The sequence below is a fragment of the Belonocnema kinseyi genome, chromosome 5, assembly GCF_010883055.1.
Source record: "Belonocnema kinseyi isolate 2016_QV_RU_SX_M_011 chromosome 5, B_treatae_v1, whole genome shotgun sequence".
NCBI classification, from domain to species: Eukaryota; Metazoa; Arthropoda; class Insecta; order Hymenoptera; family Cynipidae; genus Belonocnema; species Belonocnema kinseyi.
In genome coordinates, this window is record NC_046661.1 from 120,317,714 (window position 1) to 120,337,159 (window position 19,446).

Genomic DNA, 19,446 nt, shown 5'->3' on the forward strand with positions numbered 1-19,446 from the left:
TATACATTTTTAGATCAATCTAGAATTCCTGTGTTGCTTATTTAAATAATAGTTTCGTTCGAAACACTGTTCCCACATAGGTAACTGATCAATCTCTCTAGCAATCACCCCAAGTGAAAAGCTTCACATAGTCAAACGTCATTGAAATTCAAACCTTGGAATTGAAAGTCAAACATATTTTTCACGTGGACTGATTAGTATCCAAGTTCCGCAAAATTATAATCACTACCTAAATTTAAATTAGTAATAAATAATTAACAATACGGTCATAAAAAACCGCTAAGGTCATTTTTATACACAAGTGGCTGCAAATGGTTAACATTTACATTGATGTTATAAATTTGGTAAATTTGTTATATGTACTCAACTACATATAAAGTAAATTTTATAATACTATTATAAGAGTAATTATCACCCAGAAAAAAATATTTTTCGAATCAAAGAAAAGTGTTTTTAATTCAAAGAAAGTTTTGTGGTTCTTAGAAACGGCTTTTCACTCCAATGATATAATTTCTATAAAAACATACAGTCAACACAGTTTATTTCTCTAATATACACAAAAACTGAAGTGAAAATAATGTATGGTCTGTTGAAAACGAAAAGCTTCCAAAATTTATAGAAGTGACTCAGGTTACAAACATTCTAATTTATGCCAGCATCTCCTTCATTAATTTTGTATCCTCAATCTGAATTAAATAACAATTACTCATTGAAAAGCAAAAATGACTTCTCTGATTGATTGAGTTTTAATTACATTATCTTCAGATAAAAGTCACTAATCTTTAGTCAAATCCCTACACAGCATTCTTTCCGAAAAAACCTGCTACACTACTATTTAGATCAAGATAGTATCAATTAAAGACACCAGGGAAAAATTGACGATTTTCTCAAATTTCATAAAAACGTAACGAAATTTTGTTAAAAAGTGATGCACATAATTTTTTTATATTTCAAATTTTTCCCCCATAATTTGTGAGGAAAAAATATAATTAAATTTCCTAATTAATTTAATAATCCTTCATAGCTCAGCTTTCAAGAAATAAAAAATACTTTTAAGTGTTTATTGTTTCTCAAGATTATGGAAAAATTTTTCAGTAATGAAAGAAAATAAATTTTGTACAGGATTAATACAATTAGTAATATTTTTCTTAAAAATCCTACATTCTTCATCAAGTCTACGTCAAAATGAATTCATTCTTTTGTACTAAAAAAATGTACGCTGATATCGACCTGTATAATTAAACCTAAATCTAAACATAGGTCTGAAATATAACTCAAACCCAAGAAAAGACCAGGTTTTTTGGGAAATGTGCTATGTGGGCACTTTTAATAACTTTTTGGAATTACTACAACGAATCTTCACTAAATTTTATACGCAGACCATCCAATGTTGTTACTTACATTTCTTTAAATATAACAACAAAACCCGTCACCATTGTAACATAGGACAGGGTCTTGTGTGTAAATGAAATTTTTTTTCTTCATAATAATTTCATTAGGCACAATAATAGTAACGAGCTATGAAAACGTTTACACAACATTAATTGCACTAAAAACAAACTTCCACAAAACTTTCTACATCAAACTGATTAAAGTTACCCTTCTACTCTCCACCACCTGAATTTTTCAAGCCATACAACAAAAAATCCTTGTGAAAATTCAAATATATTTCGAACACTATCATACTAGAATCACCCAATTCTAATTTCTCTTATTTCACGAAATCGTCTCTTCACGAGTCTTGCAACTCTCTCGCCTTTTCGAATATCAGAGGAGCGTGGTTCTTGGCTCGAGCGGGAAAGCTTCTCGTAGAAACGTATAGGAGCTTCATGAAGAGGCTCAGAGGGGGTTTTTACCAAACAGTGGGGATAGCCTGGAGAAAGGTGGGAAGCCTGCTTCTCCGGGTGGGGGAAATATAACCCTAGGCAGGGGAAACGCCGAGACCGCCGCCTTGCGGATCGTGTGCGTGTGTTCCGAACCTACCTCGTATCCATGAGCCTGGTCATGCTGGTATGAGTCTAGCGATGGCGGAGCAGCGTAGTTCCTCAATTCGCCTCTGCAGCGCTAGTCTCAGGGGGTGGGGCCTTGGCGCATTGGCCGCGCGATGTGGGTGTGTCCACGCGCCTCCCACTCCGTAACGCTAGTCGCCGGTGATTGACAGTTGGCGAACGACTGCGGACGGCGCAGGATCTAGACGCTCGCTAGGCGGTTTACGCTCGATCGTTTCGGTCGCTCGCTTCGTGTGATTTTCGAAAAACGTTTACGTCCGCCGCCTCTCCTTTCAACGTATCAGGAAGCGCAAAACGAAAATTTCCCGCCAAGAAAAAGTAACAAATTTTCGCCAAGTTCAGAAATCAAGTGAAGTTCAAGATTGAGGATAGTAAAAGAAAAAGTTGGTGAGATTTATTTACAGATCCGTCCTGGTTGCAGGATCGAGGCAGGACTCGCGCGGTGAGAAAAATACTCGGTGTCCGGTTTCGAGTGACGGTTCGGTTTTTTAAGTTGCAAGTTTCGAGAAATGTATCGTGATTTCTGTGACATCGTGTTTGTGAATCAGTGAGATGTCGTATGTCGGGGATGACAAGTAGATGTTGTGATCGTTCGTGAGTGATTCCTGTGTTCCTCGTTGAATTAAAAGGCAGCAGAGTCGAATAATCGATTTGTAAAATCTATTTGCAAATTTGATTCAGAGGAGAAAAAGTATCCGTGGAGAATTTCAGAGAAAGGATTGGAATCAGAAGGACCGGCCGAGAGACCACGTGCTCGGGAACCGGTGATGCGACGCCAGTGACGAAGCGGCTCGACCCTAAGGTTTATTAAGGAGGTTCCTCTGATAAGGATGAGGAAGCAGGATACGAAATCCTCCTGGCGGGCTAAGCTCTGCTGACGCCACGACGAGACGCGCGTCTCGGGTCCGATTGGTTTTCTCCCAGCAGGACCGAGGGCTTCTACGAGAGACGAGGAACATCCGCGAAAGTGTCTCGGTGTTTGGAAAAGTGTTTTTCGCGGACCGGTGGGCAATCCGTAGCCTTCCTCCGTCTCCGTCGGTGATCGTTTAGCCCTCAAGTGAAACAGCACAAAAAGTGAAGAAAGATAGATAAAAGAGTGCTCCGAGAAAGTAGTTTAGTGAAGGAAGTGAGGCTGTAAGTCGATTTCACTCAGTGGGAAAATATAGCCGCTACGGTGGCTCAGCACGCAGAGTTCCCCGGCGCGGCCAGGGTGTTCATGTCTCAGCCAAGGGTACGTTGAGTTTGAAAAAATAACCTCAAAATTCCATTCCCGCCAAAAAGTTTAACCGTGGTAGAGAGACAGGTAGGCCAGAACGCTGCAGGTAGACAAGCATGAACAATAGCAACAATAAAAGAAAGCAATGCAAATTTTGTTCAGTGCCGCTAGATTGGGTCACGTCCAGCTTTCTTCAAATTCTACCGCTGAGAAAAAGGAGACCGTATTATAAAGTGATAAACAAATATTGCAGAAGCTCATTTCGGATAATCAGAATTTTAGTTTACGAGATTAAAAATGTATAAAAAGGGTTTTCATTCATGAGGTCATAACTCTAAATATAAATTGTGGATTCAATGGAATTAAAGAATGCTCACTTTCAGATTAAAAGCTAATATTTTCTATGTTCTTCTCCAGTCAAGCCTTCTTACCGGGCAAAATTCGTCAAATGACTGCAATAAATTACAAGAGTCTCTGTAGAAAGGGCTAAGTCGGTATTTAGGAGTCACCTGTCTTCCAGGTATTTTGATGGATTAGGAATGCCTTATGAAAATGGTCGAGTCATTCCCACTTTCAATCTTTCTTGGTTCATTCGAAACCTTATAATTTTATCTTTCAATAAGTCTTTAATCTCTTGCCAATTTATTCTATCGAGTTTTTTTTACCGTGGAATGATAAGATTATTATTACAATTTGGATTCATAATTCGAATAATGAGCCTTTATTGCGACAAAATCATATATAGAATCTAGAGATTCATAAACTCGGGATAATGTATACAGATACATTTTTTGCTGCGGGAATAGATAAATTATCTTTCGGTATTACAAATTGAGAGAGAGTGCTCAAAACCTTATTTTATTCTAAAATATTCTTTCTAGGCATGTAACCAAAGACGCGATTTAATTTACATTTTATATTATTTTTAAAATATGTAAACAATATTTTGGGGCTCTTCCGTATCAGAAAGAAAAATTCTTCAAGTTTTAAGTAGATTTATAAACATAACTCGAACCATTTTTTGTAATTCCTTGATTAAACATATTCGTTAGTAAACAAATAAACCATTTGTGAAAATAATTACTTAATCGCAGATCAAAACTGAATTCACCACAATAAAATGTGTCGAAACTTTGTGGGCGACGGAGAGGAAAAGCGTTTAGCGTCGGAAACTTGGTCCCTTCGGAGCGTGGGAAAAGGGAGGAAAATGTGTTTTCTTGTCGGGATCGTTCTAACGAGGAGAATACAACCTACCTTGAATTCGTAAACTTTCCCGGTTTCGTCGCCTTCAAAATAAAAATTTATTCTTGGGATTTTTGAACCTTAGTATGGAAATATTCCGTCTCAAAATTTATGAATAAACAGATTCTTTTTCAAGTTATATTTTATATCAAAGTAATTAATTCATCTCAAAGTTTTATTTTACATCAAACCTCTTCAGAGTAAATAATTATCCACGTGTCTTGATGATAATAGTTATCATAGAGGGATATATGAGATTACAAGGTCCTTAATGTTTATGCAGAGTTACTATGTGATTGATAAAATTCGATCGGATCGTAAACATGTTGCCACGATGACCACAATGTTATCCACTTCACAAAATGACAGTTATGCGTTAGGTAAATCGACCGCCTCTTTTTTCTCTAACGATAAAATCTAAAAATATTTTTCCTAGTTGATATCCCTGTATTTTAATAAATATAATAATAATTATGAATATTGACATTTTAAATCAGAATTATTATTCTTAAATTATGAGTGTTTTATAAAAAAAAAAAAATGATTGCCTTTTAAGTTGAAATGATACTTTAATTTTCTTTCAAATAAAATTATTTTTTCTTCGAGAAAAAATTTGTATTTGAATCTAATAGAAATATCGGCTTATTAAAATTGAATTTCGAATTTTATTTAATCAAAAGTCATACTTAGTTAATAAGTCATGGCAATAATTCAACAAGCATAAAGACTATTAAATTATTATTTCAAATCCCGGCGGGGCTTATAATTAATTATATTTAATAAATTTAGGCTTCGTTTGTGGTACTGTCTAATATTACGAAATTTTTCGTCCCAAACCAATCTTACGGAAGTTTCCGCACTCATCTTATTTCGCTTCACGGAATTATTGAGGAATACTGGCAACCTCAACAATCAACATAACCTCAAAACTGTCAAACCTTTTTCGTCTCTTTATTCTTTTTGAAGGCGCAAAGTTGAAAGTAAATTATGAGTAATGATATTCATACGCAATACTAGTATGCGGCTAGTAGTACCGAAAATTCCGTAATACTAGCCCCAAAGAATCAGCGAAATATTCGGAAATTTCTTTAATACTTGCGCTATAAACTTGATCTGTTAATCTTACGGGAAAATCCGTTATAATAACTGGCTTTTAAGATTTGTTCTAACGGGACCCTGTCAATAATTTTTAAGAAAAAACGAAAATACTTATTAATAATAATACTGAACGTAGATTCCCGTCTCTCCAGTGTCCGACGGCACCGGGCGCTCACCTGCGAACATTTTCAATCTCTCCTTTCTCTTCTTTATAACATTTTTATCTTCTTAAAAATTATTTTCTTAAGTTATTTTTTCGAAAAATGTGAAAAGTAAACCTTCAAAAACTTGCTTTAATTCCATCAACGGTGCCCAAGTGTTTCGCGTTTTTTTTATTTAAACTATAGACTTTTCAAAACTATTTAACGCTGTTGATTAAAAAGTGATTATTCATACGAAAAAGGTTATTTCTAGTGTAAACAACTTTTGACGTCATTAGTTTTTATTTCTGTCTTTGAATTCCTCGTACAGTCCAAATTATTTTTTTTACTAGTCTTTGGGAGTTTTCTTTAATATATGCAATTGTTTCGAATCAAATTTAATTGAGTTTAAACTAGCCTTGTCACAGGAAAATTTACCTATTAGTTTCGATTATTTTACTCTTTGTTTGCTTTTTGATTTTTATTTCTGTGAAAGAGAGGAACTAAAATACTGAAACAAGGGTACATATTTTTACCAGCTTATTTGACTTCGCTGTGAAAAGTTTCTTTGTTTTTTTTAGTTTTTTTTTTTAGAAATTATTACTATTGTTTCGTGACCGTTAGTCGACCATCTGTTCATATTTGGGGGTGGAAAGGAAACAAAGATCAGTTTCAGTGATTTTTGCTAACTGTGATTCAGATGTAAATTTAACTTCTTTCCTCTCTTTCACATGTAAAAGACCGAGAAGAATCGTGGCTGCAAATTCGGGGTTAGAACTTCACTGCCCGGAGGAAATAAAGGATCTTTCTCCGTAAATTGGCACTTTCAAGTTCCAATCAGTGGTTTAAGAATATATGAGACATCCATCTCTTCACGGAACGCGAAAGTGTTAAGAATTTCAAGAATCATTTAACTTTGGCCCGTCGGAACTGCGGACAAATGAGACTCTTAAATACTGTAATAAAATTATTACATTTTTTTGCAGTCCATAAAGTAAAATTTTCAAATAATCAATAAAATTTTATTATTTATCATTTATGTTATTCATTAATGTTTAATAAGACTGATTTTTAGTTGAAATTATAAAGATAGGGAACTAACTCACGTACAATAGAAAAAGTTAGTGATAGATTGGAGGTTGCGATTAGGTTGAGAAGGACGCTGGCCGATATCGAGTGATAAGGAAATTTACATGAGATTACATTATCGAAGGCAGGAATAAAAACATGCGAATGAAATATAATTTACCCGTGGTTCGTGATATCTTTAAAATAAAACTCGAATTTCCCAAGAAAATTTTAATTTCTGTGACAGAAATCATTTCTAGCTTGAGCGGTTAAATTTTCGAAATGTAGAATTTAGGCACTTGAATACATTTTTTTCGAACCAGAGAAGGCATTTTTCGTTAGAATCCGGTTCGGTTAAGTAGTATGTTACCTGGATTTCATGAGACTTAGATAAGGATTTTTTTCCTCGAAAATGACGAATTTTGTTAAGCCGGATGTTCGATCAGATCTGTTTATATGCCTACCTGGATTATGTTCAATTTTCGTAGCGTTGAACCTGAATCTGAACCTTGGAGGCGAATCCACGTCTAAAAATACCTTGTATGGAAATCTCAATCTTAAATAATCAAAATTTGAACCTATGTGAATTACGTAAAAATGTGAATAAATATCTTGGGTTTGAAAATCCATTTCACCCACAGGAATTGATTAAGCTTATGACAACGCAAATCGACAAGACATTTATAATTTTTATGACCTGGTTATTTTTTTTATGATAATAATGAATTTGGTGAAATAATGATACTTTCAAGTCTCATTCACGTGGGTTCGCTTCTGTAGTTGCTTGCACATCTCTTCATCATTTTTCAATGCTGTGAGAACTGCAGTCACGAAATTCCTAAACGCTCATGCGTGCAACTTTTGCTTCTTCGCGTGTTTCAATATTTTTCTCTTGAGTCGGCGATCAGAATTTTTGGGAAGTTGGAATTTTAAAAACATGTTTTCTCGTGTAAATTAAAATAGTTAGGTTAATTTGCTCTGAAATAAGTTAATGTATCACAAAAAGGCAAGTTAATCTCGATTATATTATTATCTGCCTTGGTGTAGATTTATGCACTCGCTAATTCGATAATTGTTCGTTTTTCACACAAGTGAAGGTGATTGATTGCGACGGTAAGAAATTACACATCGTCGAGTGATTTTTCGCCAAACACAGAACTATGATGCGTGTAAATTATATATTAGCATAATTTACGCTGGTCATTTGTCATTGGCAGGCTAGAAAAAAATTTACGTGTCTCTGAGTGATTGAAATATAGTGCAACCGGTACGGATTTTTATTTTTTATCTAGTTCTCGGTATTTTAGTTTTCCGAGTCTTTTAATCCATCGAATGGCATTTTTTTTAGCTGAAAAATTATTTATAAAGATTGGTTTACAGAATATTCTGCAGGAATTGCTTGAGGGAAAGCAAGTAGAAATCAGAATTTCTTACCAATGTTGGGATTGATCGAGAATTAACGAACTGTCTTTCTCTCGTGAGCTCTAATCATTATCAACGAGGAGGGAAAATTAACTTGGCAGCGGTAAATAATAAGTCTGAACTCGATTTTATAAGGCGTAAATAACAAGAAAGTTAAGAGCAGCTGTTTAATTTTGGTGTCACTGAATTGATTTTCAAAATGTTTCTGCAATCTAGAGAGAGATACAAGGTCACTGAATATGTTCTGGGAATTAATATTCTGTGTTTCCGTTGAAAAGTTAAAGAATTTTGTTATGAATGGATTCGCAGCTGGAGCCTTACACTTGAAACCTTGAAAGATTTTCATATAATTTTCGGTCAATGATTCGTTTCGAATTAGGATAATTAGTAATTGAATGTAAGATTCTAAGTCAAAAATTTATTCAATTTTCTTCTCACAAGATTTTATAAAACGTTTGAAATATTCCACTCGTTTGTCGGTGATATCTTCATAGAATGAGTTGGAGATTCATTATATCGTATCTTTTTCTCAACTATCGCGCAATTCGCAAGAGAATCGCGAGAGGAAGAAATGAGCCTCTATCGATCATGAGTTCGAATATCGATTATCGAAGAAGACGGGTTCATCAGCATCCGGCCCCAGAAGCGATGAGTTCAGGGTCGTAGAAAAACCTACAGGAATGACTTTCATAATTTAAATATATGATAAAGAAACTTAGCCAGCTCAATAAATCTTAGGAATTTAATAAAATTTATTTAAAAGCAAGTGCACAATTAGATGAACCTGAAAGAAGATTTTGATTCCTGACCCAAAAGTTAAATTAACATGACTGTTTGTCTTTCAACTTGTGGCAACAATAGTATGACGATCTTTGACTGTTTACGATCGGCAATATTATTAATTGCTGCTACTATATCTCTCTCGACGCCTCGAGTGATTTATTTCCCTCGGGTGCACCTACGCTTGTCGTGGAAAAAAGGGAAAGCTTCACAGATCGTTTTCATTGCTTCCAATATATTTTTTCTTTCTGTTTCCAAGATTTATTCTTATGCTATAACAATCTTGGATAATAAAATAATGTTGGGCCGATATTATTCTTATGATAATTTAATTACCAGGCAAATAAAGCAGTCATAATAGTGACACATTGCAAATATTATGAGCTTATAGAACTTCTTTTAATGAAATTTAATGTACGAATTCTCAATACTTTCTAAAATGTTAAATATCCAAAGATGCGAAGTTTCGGAAAGTCGAGGTATTTCCTGTCTTATGTTGAAGTTGTCGATAATAATAATTACTAATGTCACGCGTTTATCCAATTTTTCATTTCTCCGTCCGTTCCCAAGTGCTGTATGCAAATAGCAGAGAATGAAAGCAGAAAGAACCGGTGCCGAGCATATTATGTCAATAACCAATAGTTTTATCGCGCGCGAATTTTTACAACAATATTACCGGGTTTCGCGACTCCACCGTTCTGCCATCAAGTAATTGCAAGTGACAGTCGATTTGGACTACCTGTCGTCATTCTGTCTCGTTTTGATACCTTTTTTCCTGTCAAAATGATCATTTTTCAAAATCCTTTTCGTGTGAACATAAAGACCCTTCAACCTCTTTCAATCAATGCTAAAATAGTCAAATACGTCTTGTTGAAACTTGGCAAATTCGACTGGAATTATCCAATGCTTATCCTAAAAGTTAAGTGACAAGGGATGAAGAAATTTATATTTTTATTTTGTTTATAGTATGACGATGGCCTGCACGGGGGCTACCTTGAAGGTGGCGGTGGTGGGGGTGGAGCAGGGCTGTACCACCCGGATCCACACAGTAGTGCCCGGGGTGTGCCGGGCCTCCACCATGGTTCACATTTGGGGGCCATGGGACCAGCCCACCCCCAGTATCCACCACCTCCACCCCAACCCCCGCACAACGTACTTGCGGCGGTGGCATCATCGGCGGCGATACCGGACGTTCACAAGCGAGACAAAGACGCCATCTATGGGTAAGTGCACGATTGATTAAAAACTACTCTCCTATCCAAAAATAGGGACTCACAATATTCCATTATTATGAATTAATGGACTTTTCAAACATATGAGCAGAATCCACAAACTGCAGAACGGAACGATTTTATTTCAATTTTCCGCTGGAATTTAAATTTTGGTGTTTGTAGAATGACGTCAGGATTTGTTGTCATAGTGGCGCGAAGTTTAAATTAACAAATAATATGTAATTTGGGAATTGTACACCCACTATGACTTGCAATTTCCACTATGAATCTCATTTACGGCTTTTTATGTCACACAAGATATATCTTATTATCTAAGATCTGAGTTTTGTTACTTCTATGATATCATATTCTTCTATCTAACTGATATACTTGAAACGATGATTTAACTTAAAAGCAGTAGATTTCTTGTTACAAATAGAGTTTTTCATTTCCATTTTTCTGAACATTTAATAATCAAATAGCCCGTAAAGGATTCAAGCTTGATTTTTTAGTGGTTAATTAATTAAGCTATTTTTGATGGAATTCTTGTTCGGGTTTACAGTTTACAGTGATTTATCGCATCGAGATGCTCCGATTGCTGGTATCCTGAGAACGGAAGCTTATTATTTTCGCGGCAACCCTGTAATTTGTCCACTCGTCGTGTGCCCTGGCGGGGATTCTAACTTCCAGGAACGCCCGGATATTTAAGCCCCCTTTACATTATCCCAGGGCATTTCTTCTTATGATCTAGGCCCATTCCCCACACGCGACTCTTTTTTTAACCCAAAATCGCTAGAAAAACTGAAAAACTAATTTCGAAAGAATCATACTTGGACACTATAAATCCAGATAGTCTGGAATTTAATTACTGGAAGTGATTCTCTATCTTTTTCTGGTAGAATAGAGTGACAATGTTAGTATTGGAATCCGAGACACGTCGATGCAAAGTGTATTATGAGCTCTCGTCTCTTATCATTGTCGTTATCAGAGTCGCATGATTCGAGTGGGCAACTCGTCTTTTTGATGCTATCGTGTTGGATAAAAGAAAGAAAAATGCAAAAGCCAAGACGAAAAACCAACTACTGAGGTACCTTTCTGGAGATTTTCTCCTATTTATCGACACTGTTCACTGTCTCGAGACCCAAGTTGGCTCCCAGAGATAATTGATAAGCACCTTATAGTGACGCGCTACTAACCGCTGTCGACTAATCTACCTTTACGGCGCCAAGACTGTATTACTCGCCTTCTTCTATGACTACGCTAGATAAATAACTGCTCCCGACATCACATTGAAAATTCCAGACGCTCCTTCACTTTCTTCTTCGACATTTTTATTTCACTTAATTGGATCTTAATTATTCAAACCTTCTATCTATATAAATAGTTATACGAGAAATGTTATTCACGTGCATTTTAATGTAATTAGAGATCGAAAGAGGTGTCATAAAAGTTTTTTCACATCACCCAATTTAAAGAGTCTTACCTGGTGCATAGAAATTACGATTAAAAAGTCGTGACAGGAGGGAAAAGGAGCGGAAACCGCAAAACCTCAGGCTTCCCAAACCATGTTCAACAGGCCATCGTATATCATATCATTACCTTTGCGGTTCACGTCAACCTCGACACCTAAGTCCTTCACCAGTCATTTGTCACCCCCACGTGCACTTCTGTCAGCTCTTCTTATTCAAAAACCCGCGCCTTCGTCTCCCCGGAAATTCGCTCGTTTAAACGCCTGCTCATAAACAATGTAAAGTAACATCATACTCGTGACGAAACTTCAAAATGGAAGAGAAACCCAGAGAAAGTTGTTAGCATCACTGTACCCTTTTCTTTAGTTAAACGTAACTCCTCAAGAAGTAAAGATGGCAAAAATGGAGTGTAATTGCCGCAAAGCTAATTAAATTCCGCGTCGAATGATATCTTTACGATGAAATTTAGTACGTTCCAGACCTAGAAAATACAGTTTACTTCGAGATTTTTTCGCTACATCATGACAAAAGTAAGTGCCGAGTGTAAAAGCAACTGTTAAAATTGAGCTTTCTTTGTCTGGAATGTTTAAAATCTCTTTATATAGGGCTTACTCGACGTGAAAATTGATTAGCTTTAGAGAAACTATACTGAATTTTTTCTGCCTTTAGTCTTTTGAGTGTTAATCCCAAATAAAAGATTTTTAGTAGGATTTTCTTATTCAATGCAATAATCGACAGAAGTTTGTGATTCGATAAAGCGTGAGTTTACTTGGGATCATGAGTTCCGAATTATGCAGACCATCGATACTGATTGATTGGAGACAACAAATGCTGTCCACGCTTTGATTGATTATTTAACCTAATCCTTGTTTTCGTCGTAGGCCCGCTAATAACAATTACACGTTCATATGAAAAAAAACTTGTGCAAGGTAAACGGTTTTGATTCATACGTCAATCTGAACGTACGTGCAAATGACGAACATCTCTTACCTTTTAACATTAATGGGAGAAAATTATATTTTTCTTTACTATACTGTTAATGGTGTCATGTGACGCTCCTCTTTATGCATTTCTTATAAACTGTTTATCGCCACAATTTTCTGTCCTGACAAACCTCTCTGGCTTCCTTCGCGTCCATATATTTTCTCATGCAAGCTTTTGTGTTTCTATAGCTTCTTATGTCTCTTAGAATTAGACTCTCTTCGAATTAGAGTCTCATTCACAAATTCTAAACTTTCTTTCCGCTGTCTGCCTCTGGGCACTCTGTCATTCTGGAAAAAAGAGTTGAAAGTAAATATATATATATATATATGTAGGTATGTATATTTAAAAATAAGTGGGAAGTAGAATCCGAAGAATTGTCTTGAAGGTGAAGAGTTGAAAGAGGTAAGGGCGAGATGACTTTTTTACCGCCCCATGGTATACTTCGACTCAGTTGTTCAGTTTGCAGACTCTTTGCTAGCGGTTGCTGGTTGCTGCTGCTGCCGCTGGCTACGTCAATTTGTCGAAATTCGTTCCGAATCGTTTTATGTCCGCTACGCTGCGAGCAACGACCGGCTACCATGCGCACACAACAATGCCCAGGTACACTTCCACCTATGGAAAAGGGTTAGGGCCCTGGGACACAGCACAAAACAAAAACAGGAAATCTACTAGATAAGATTCCAGCACCTTGAATAATCAGACTGATTGTGCTCGTAGAGAAGTATCCCATTATTCTTAATTGCAATTTATTTTGCACTATAATTTTTTTCAAGAATTATTTGGCATACCAATTACATTTTTTTTCAAGTTTTGAAATTATATTTCACGATGGGGCTTCCTAGAATTATTTCTTTTAATTTTAAATCATTTTTTTCTATTCGAACGTCAAAGATTTTTTTTAAATTAAAATTTCAGAATAAATTTCCCGAGAACCGTTTTATGTGTCCATTTTTTAACTTAGCACACCGCTTTTTTTTAAGCTTGTGCTAAGAAGTATCAGCTATGCGTAGTATATAATACCTTTTCACAAAAATACTTTAGAACTGGAAATACAAGTGCTTTCAGATTTTAGAAAATCCGCATTCTTGAAGTTTTTAGGGACTTTGCGTTAGAAAATCATTTCTGGTTGGGTTATAGCACATGTTTGTACACTGGAACCCGCAGTTAAGAACCCCGGGTTTACGATATTCATAGAATTTAAGTCATCGGAATTTTATGATGGGGAGACCGCTGAACCGTGAAAAAAAGCATGAGGGCACTTCACGTGGCCCTGAATGTTTACGCTTGGATTCCCTTGACTTAGCATCAAGGCCACTGTCGGCCATGCCGGAAAGCGCTGTTAATTCCAGGTTTCAGTGTACTTTTTTTTTAGCTATTCAGCAAAAATGGTGGTGCTCGCCCAGAAAACCTTTATTGTAACATTTTCTCTCAGTTTTTCCTTGTTCAAATAATCTTTTGTGGTTACATGTAATGTAAATCTAGCACAATTCAGCAAAACACATTTTTTTGAAATTTCATATTTTTTAATCATAGTAAATTTGTTGTTTATTAATGCAGAGTTAATCACATTATTATAGACCCAGATCAGAAATATTGATGTGGCATGGGCTAATCTTATCTTATCCCTTGATCCTCTTAATACTAGGTCGTAGTCATAGTTGATCTAGAAACGTGGTAAAGTCTCGATTCCGCGTAATCCACTCGGCGACATGCGGCTGCTTGATCATAGCGTGTAGCTCTCGCTAATAAAAACATATAATAGTAATTCACATATATGTTACTTTGATTGGGGTGTATTACACTTCTGCGAATTCGTAATTCATTCTTCCCGTTCCCAAGATGATCGCGATTAAAATGTAATCCTGCATATAATCAATATTGAAAGAACCTTCTTGTTTGCAATAAAACAAATGTCAAAAGCCAAAACAGGAACAGTTTTAGGGGCCGTCCATATACTATGTGCATAGTGGAGGTGGAAGGATATGCAAAAAGTCCACTAGACTCGAGGGACCTAATTTTTTATTTAGTGGGAAAAATATCAAAATTCCGTCCAAAAATATGAATTTTTAACGTTTTATTAATTTTAAAAACTGACTGTTAATTGTTTATCTAATAGTATAAACTATATAATGTATTAAAAACACATTTAACATTTAACTTTTTTTAAATTTTAGTTTTTCGTTTGTTGCAGATTATTTTATGGTACAAGATCTATATTGCAGTTTTATATTTCATTAAAAATGTCAGGGGCGGCAATTTTTAGGATCGAAACTGAAAAATCTATTAAATACCAATGTTGTTTTCAAAATTATTTAAAATAAAATTACAATTGAAAATCTCAATTTCCTTGATTTAATCTATTTTTTATCGCAAAGTGGTATTTTCGATCAGTTGATAGAATGGGCTTAAATATTGCGTTAGCTTGTTTGATTCTTACAGATTTTTGTCTGTAAGTGGGGATTCTCTCCCACTGTGCGGGGGCGTCAGACTAAAGTCCATGTGGACCCGCGTTGGGCAAAATATGCAAACTTCTCTAAACAAACAAAAAACATGAAAAATGAAGAATATTTTCATGAATTTGTGTTTGGAATGCTAAACTTGTATCATTAAGCTTATTTTTTCAAAAAAAAAACAAATTTTCAATCTTCCGAAATGCAGGTTTGTCCATAAGGGGGATAAAAACTTGTTTTAAATTGTTCACCTGTTATATGGACAGCCCCTTAAAAATTTTAAATTGACAAGCAAAAATTTAATTAATCTAAGCGAACTCTGTGACTGAAGTAAAGATACAAACGAAAGTTTTTTCCGCTGTGATAAGTACTTTGGTGCAAATCTGAATTTTAATTTGTCCCGTTTCACTGAAAATTGAAACGTTATTAATGCGATAAATTATGCGCGATAACTGTTTCGAGTGTCTTGAACTGATAGAAGGTATTACGCAATACTGAGAAGAAATTACAATACTGAGCAACTTTAGGAGATGAATCTTTTGAAATACATTTTTTTCTCTGGTCCTTTACGGAAAACTATGAAAAAGTAGGTCACTTTGTAGAGTACAATATTGGATTGGTCAAAAGAAAATCTCATAGCTTTCAATCACACGTGGAAAAATATTTGGCATAACTGGACAAAATTTTGTCTGTCGAGATATTATGAATAACAAATGTCTGAGATAAGAAATCTGATTTTCGACATGATTACGAAAAACATGACAATCTTATGTGAATAGTTCTTATATGAATAACATTTTTTTGTTAAGCCTTACTGTTTTATCAAAATTTTGAAGTTAACAATAAATAATGTATTTGAAGTTATTTTCTCTCTGAAAACATTAAGATCGAAGTGATGAGTTTTGTGATTTTTTTTGCACAGTAATTGTTCGATGAATCGTGATCACCACAATGTGATTTTTTCTTTATTAATATAAATTATGTATAACGTTTTTAAATGTATTTATCTACTTTTGCATATTTTCTCCTAATCTTATTTAAATATAATTTAATTTGATTAAAAATAACTCAGGAAGAAAAATTATACATGGTGGGAAATATAATATGTAATTTTTATTTGTTTTTATTTATTTTTTGTATAAAACAAATTAAAGGTTTTTAGCTCTTATTAAAAATATAGACAAATTAAGAAAAAAATTAATAAGAAGTGTTTTTCAAACTTTTAACGCAATTATTCATCATTTTAAATTAGATGCGCTTGAAATTTGCGAAAAATATATTGAAAAATTTTTATTTAAAAAAAAATTCTGAATAAAATATTCCAAATCTTAAAATAGAATAATTTTATATTACAATTTTAAAAACTCTATCATTTAAAATATAAAGGAATTAAAATGTTGAGCTGAAATAATTTTTAATTCAAAGCGATTAAAATTTGATCATTTGAAACAGAAAATTGAATTAAATGTCTCAGTCAAATCTTCTAAAGTTCTAGAATTATAAATTGTTATTTCATTAAGAAGACTGTACATTAAAACACATTTGATTAGAAAATTTTTGGTAAAATTAAAAAATATTTTCAACCTAATTTTCACTGTTGGAAATGGAAAAAGTTTGAACTATAAATCTCTAAAATTAAATGAATCTATAAAAGAACGTTGAAAATTAAATAATTTTAAAAGGCAACAAATTACTTAGGTATATCAATTTCAGATGGTTGTTTCTAAAATCTATTCTTGTTTTAAACAATACAGTTTTTAATTTTTTAATTTTCATATCTTTATTTAGAGTTATTATGCATTCGTCAAATCTTAATTTTCCAAGTTGAGTATGAACTGCCCATTATTTTGGATCATACTTAAACAACAAATAATGTACTTTTTAATTATTCTATTTTTTTCTTTTAAAATCCTTTTATTTTTAAAATTTGACATTTGACAAATTATCATCCTAATCTTTCACTATATATTTTAATTTATTCTCGAGGCACTTCATTTAAGATTGTTTAATTAAAAATTTTTTATACTGGAAATGATGCAACTATCAATTGATTTAATTTGATATTATACGATTTCGAAGAATTAAAAAAAAAACTATTTTCTATATTTAAAATGCAAACTAAGACATCTAGAATATTTATATCTAAAATTATAAAAAATAAACCTGATTATCAGTATTAACCTGAGAGGTATGAAGAACTCTGTCGTAACTGCCGTAAAATGAATGTTTATATTTACAAATAAATAACAAAATGTTGATTTTTGTAACTTGGAGGTATATAAAGAAAGAAACCTAAGCTTTTCTTTTGGAAAACAAGAATAAAAGAAGAACCTCTAATTCAAAAAAAGTTAAATTTCTTTTTGACCTGGGAAAATTATAATGAATTTTCTCCAATCTTCAATAACCACTTTGTCCATAGTTTAATGTGGTGTCACTTTATATAATTATGAGAGGTTAGATTCAAAACTGGAGGTACAAGTCCACTTACCGTCGGACCGCGAAAGAGGCCCCCGTTGAGGCCCCTTTCCATCACCGACAAATCAGGATCACCAACCTCTCAGCTGCTTTTCGTTTGAACGCTTCACGCTGAATTTCGTTTCTTGTGTTTCCCTTGTATCAACTAATTGCGTCCTCGTAGCACTAACAGTGCTTGATAAAAAGCCTTTAAGAAGTCGCTTCTCACGACCTTTTTTTAGAACTCACCTTTTTTCCGGATTCCGTCGATTAGTAGTCACGCGAAACTTAGTTTCATTCTCAAAATTTCAGTTGGAAATATTCCAAGTGAGTAAAAATAGATTCCCGAGGATACTATAGATAGTACAAACTTTTAGTAAATATTCACTGATTCTCCTGCAGAACAAAAAAAATTGTAGTTGATTCAACTATGGGTACTGAATATATTAAAAAATCGACTTGTTTTTTTGACTGGAGAATCGGTGAAAAATGATTTAAATTTTAATGAATTTTCACTGTTTTGCAGTCCAAATTATTGAATTAACCTTTTTGTTACAGGCACCCTTTGTTCCCGCTACTCGCCCTAATTTTTGAAAAGTGCGAGTTGGCGACGTGCACACCCCGAGAACCTGGAGTCGCGGGTGGTGATGTTTGTTCGTCCGAAAGTTTTAACGAGGATATCGCCGTCTTCTCCAAACAGGTGAGTAGTCCTTCTCGCTAGTCGTAATTCATGTCCCTTTTGTCAGATGTGCGAGCCAAACTCAAAAGCAGAAAATAAGCTGACAGGAGGGCAAGGAGGTATCGGCAGAAAAAGGCAAAGAAATCACGGTTCACCGATAAGCTTCACGACTTGTTAGATCATTTGCGTCGCTGGTAATAATGCCAATTTGTCATTCGTAGCTCATTCAACAACCGAGATATGTCGGCTTATTCCCTGTTATCGCTTGGACATTTGCATAAAATATGACAACTTAAAACTCGCCTCAACAATGCATTTAAAATTATTGTATGTTATCTTTTTTGCTTTTCAAGATTTAACAGTTCCGCCTTTGACTCTTTTTACATGAGCACGGTTCCTTTTATTTTGCTTCAAACTTAAAAACAACAGTGCACTTGAAAATAATTTTTTTTTTCAAGAGAATTTATTTTTCCGATAAATAACTGTCAGTCAATTTATTTATCTATTGTTTATTAACCGTAGAGTACGGCAAGCCAGAGACAAAAACCACTCATGGTTAATTGACCTTGATTGAATAAAATTTACTATTTACATCAATCGTATTTGGATTCCTGACAAATAATGCCAGAGTACAAAGTTAAACAATGTCTTTGATCATAATTCACATGTGTAACACAGTTGGATATGTCAGAATTTGGAAATTTATGAAGCAACAAATTATAAATTATTTGTAATTAATCCATGATTCATTACTAATGGAAACACTAATTTCGTCAATCAGAAGTTTCCTCTTACGGGTTAAGAAACCGTTTAAAGATGAATTTATTCCATGAACGCGTTGGGCAGAGCATAAGTACACAAATCACAAAGGTGAAGATAAAATGCAAATGGTGAGGGAATTGCTTTAAAACAAGCTTTAAAATAATCTCTATTGGCCTCTAGTAAAGATTGTGTCTTCCGCAAAGTAAACCGAGAATTACATTTTTGACGATAAAAGTCCACGTAACGGGCATAAAGTGTAAACGATAAAGGAAAGCGACAATCATAACTATAAATATAAATTACTGCCGATGAAACAGGAATTCGGATTTTGGAACATACACACTTCTGAAATGCTTGATTCGAGATGGGTCTCATAAACCGCTACTATTATATCTATTCTCATCAGGGAATCCGGACAAAAAAAGGGACTAGACTCCGGTCACGTCATAAGCATAACTATAA

At 34.4% G+C, this 19,446-nt stretch overlaps 1 protein-coding gene across 4 annotated transcripts in view; it reads left to right on the top strand.

The window, feature by feature from the left end:
- Positions 1–2,159: 2,159 nt before the first annotated feature.
- LOC117172358 (homeobox protein homothorax) overlaps positions 2,160–19,446 on the top strand; it is a 417,138-nt gene continuing 399,851 nt past the window's right edge. For all 4 annotated transcript variants that reach the window (XM_033360195.1, XM_033360196.1, XM_033360197.1 and 1 more), the window contains exons 1-3: positions 2,160–3,240; positions 9,942–10,198; positions 18,102–18,243. In XM_033360195.1, the coding sequence (XP_033216086.1) occupies positions 3,226–3,240; positions 9,942–10,198; positions 18,102–18,243 (414 nt within the window). In that variant the 5' untranslated portion in view covers positions 2,160–3,225. The remainder of the gene's footprint in view (positions 3,241–9,941; positions 10,199–18,101; positions 18,244–19,446) is intronic.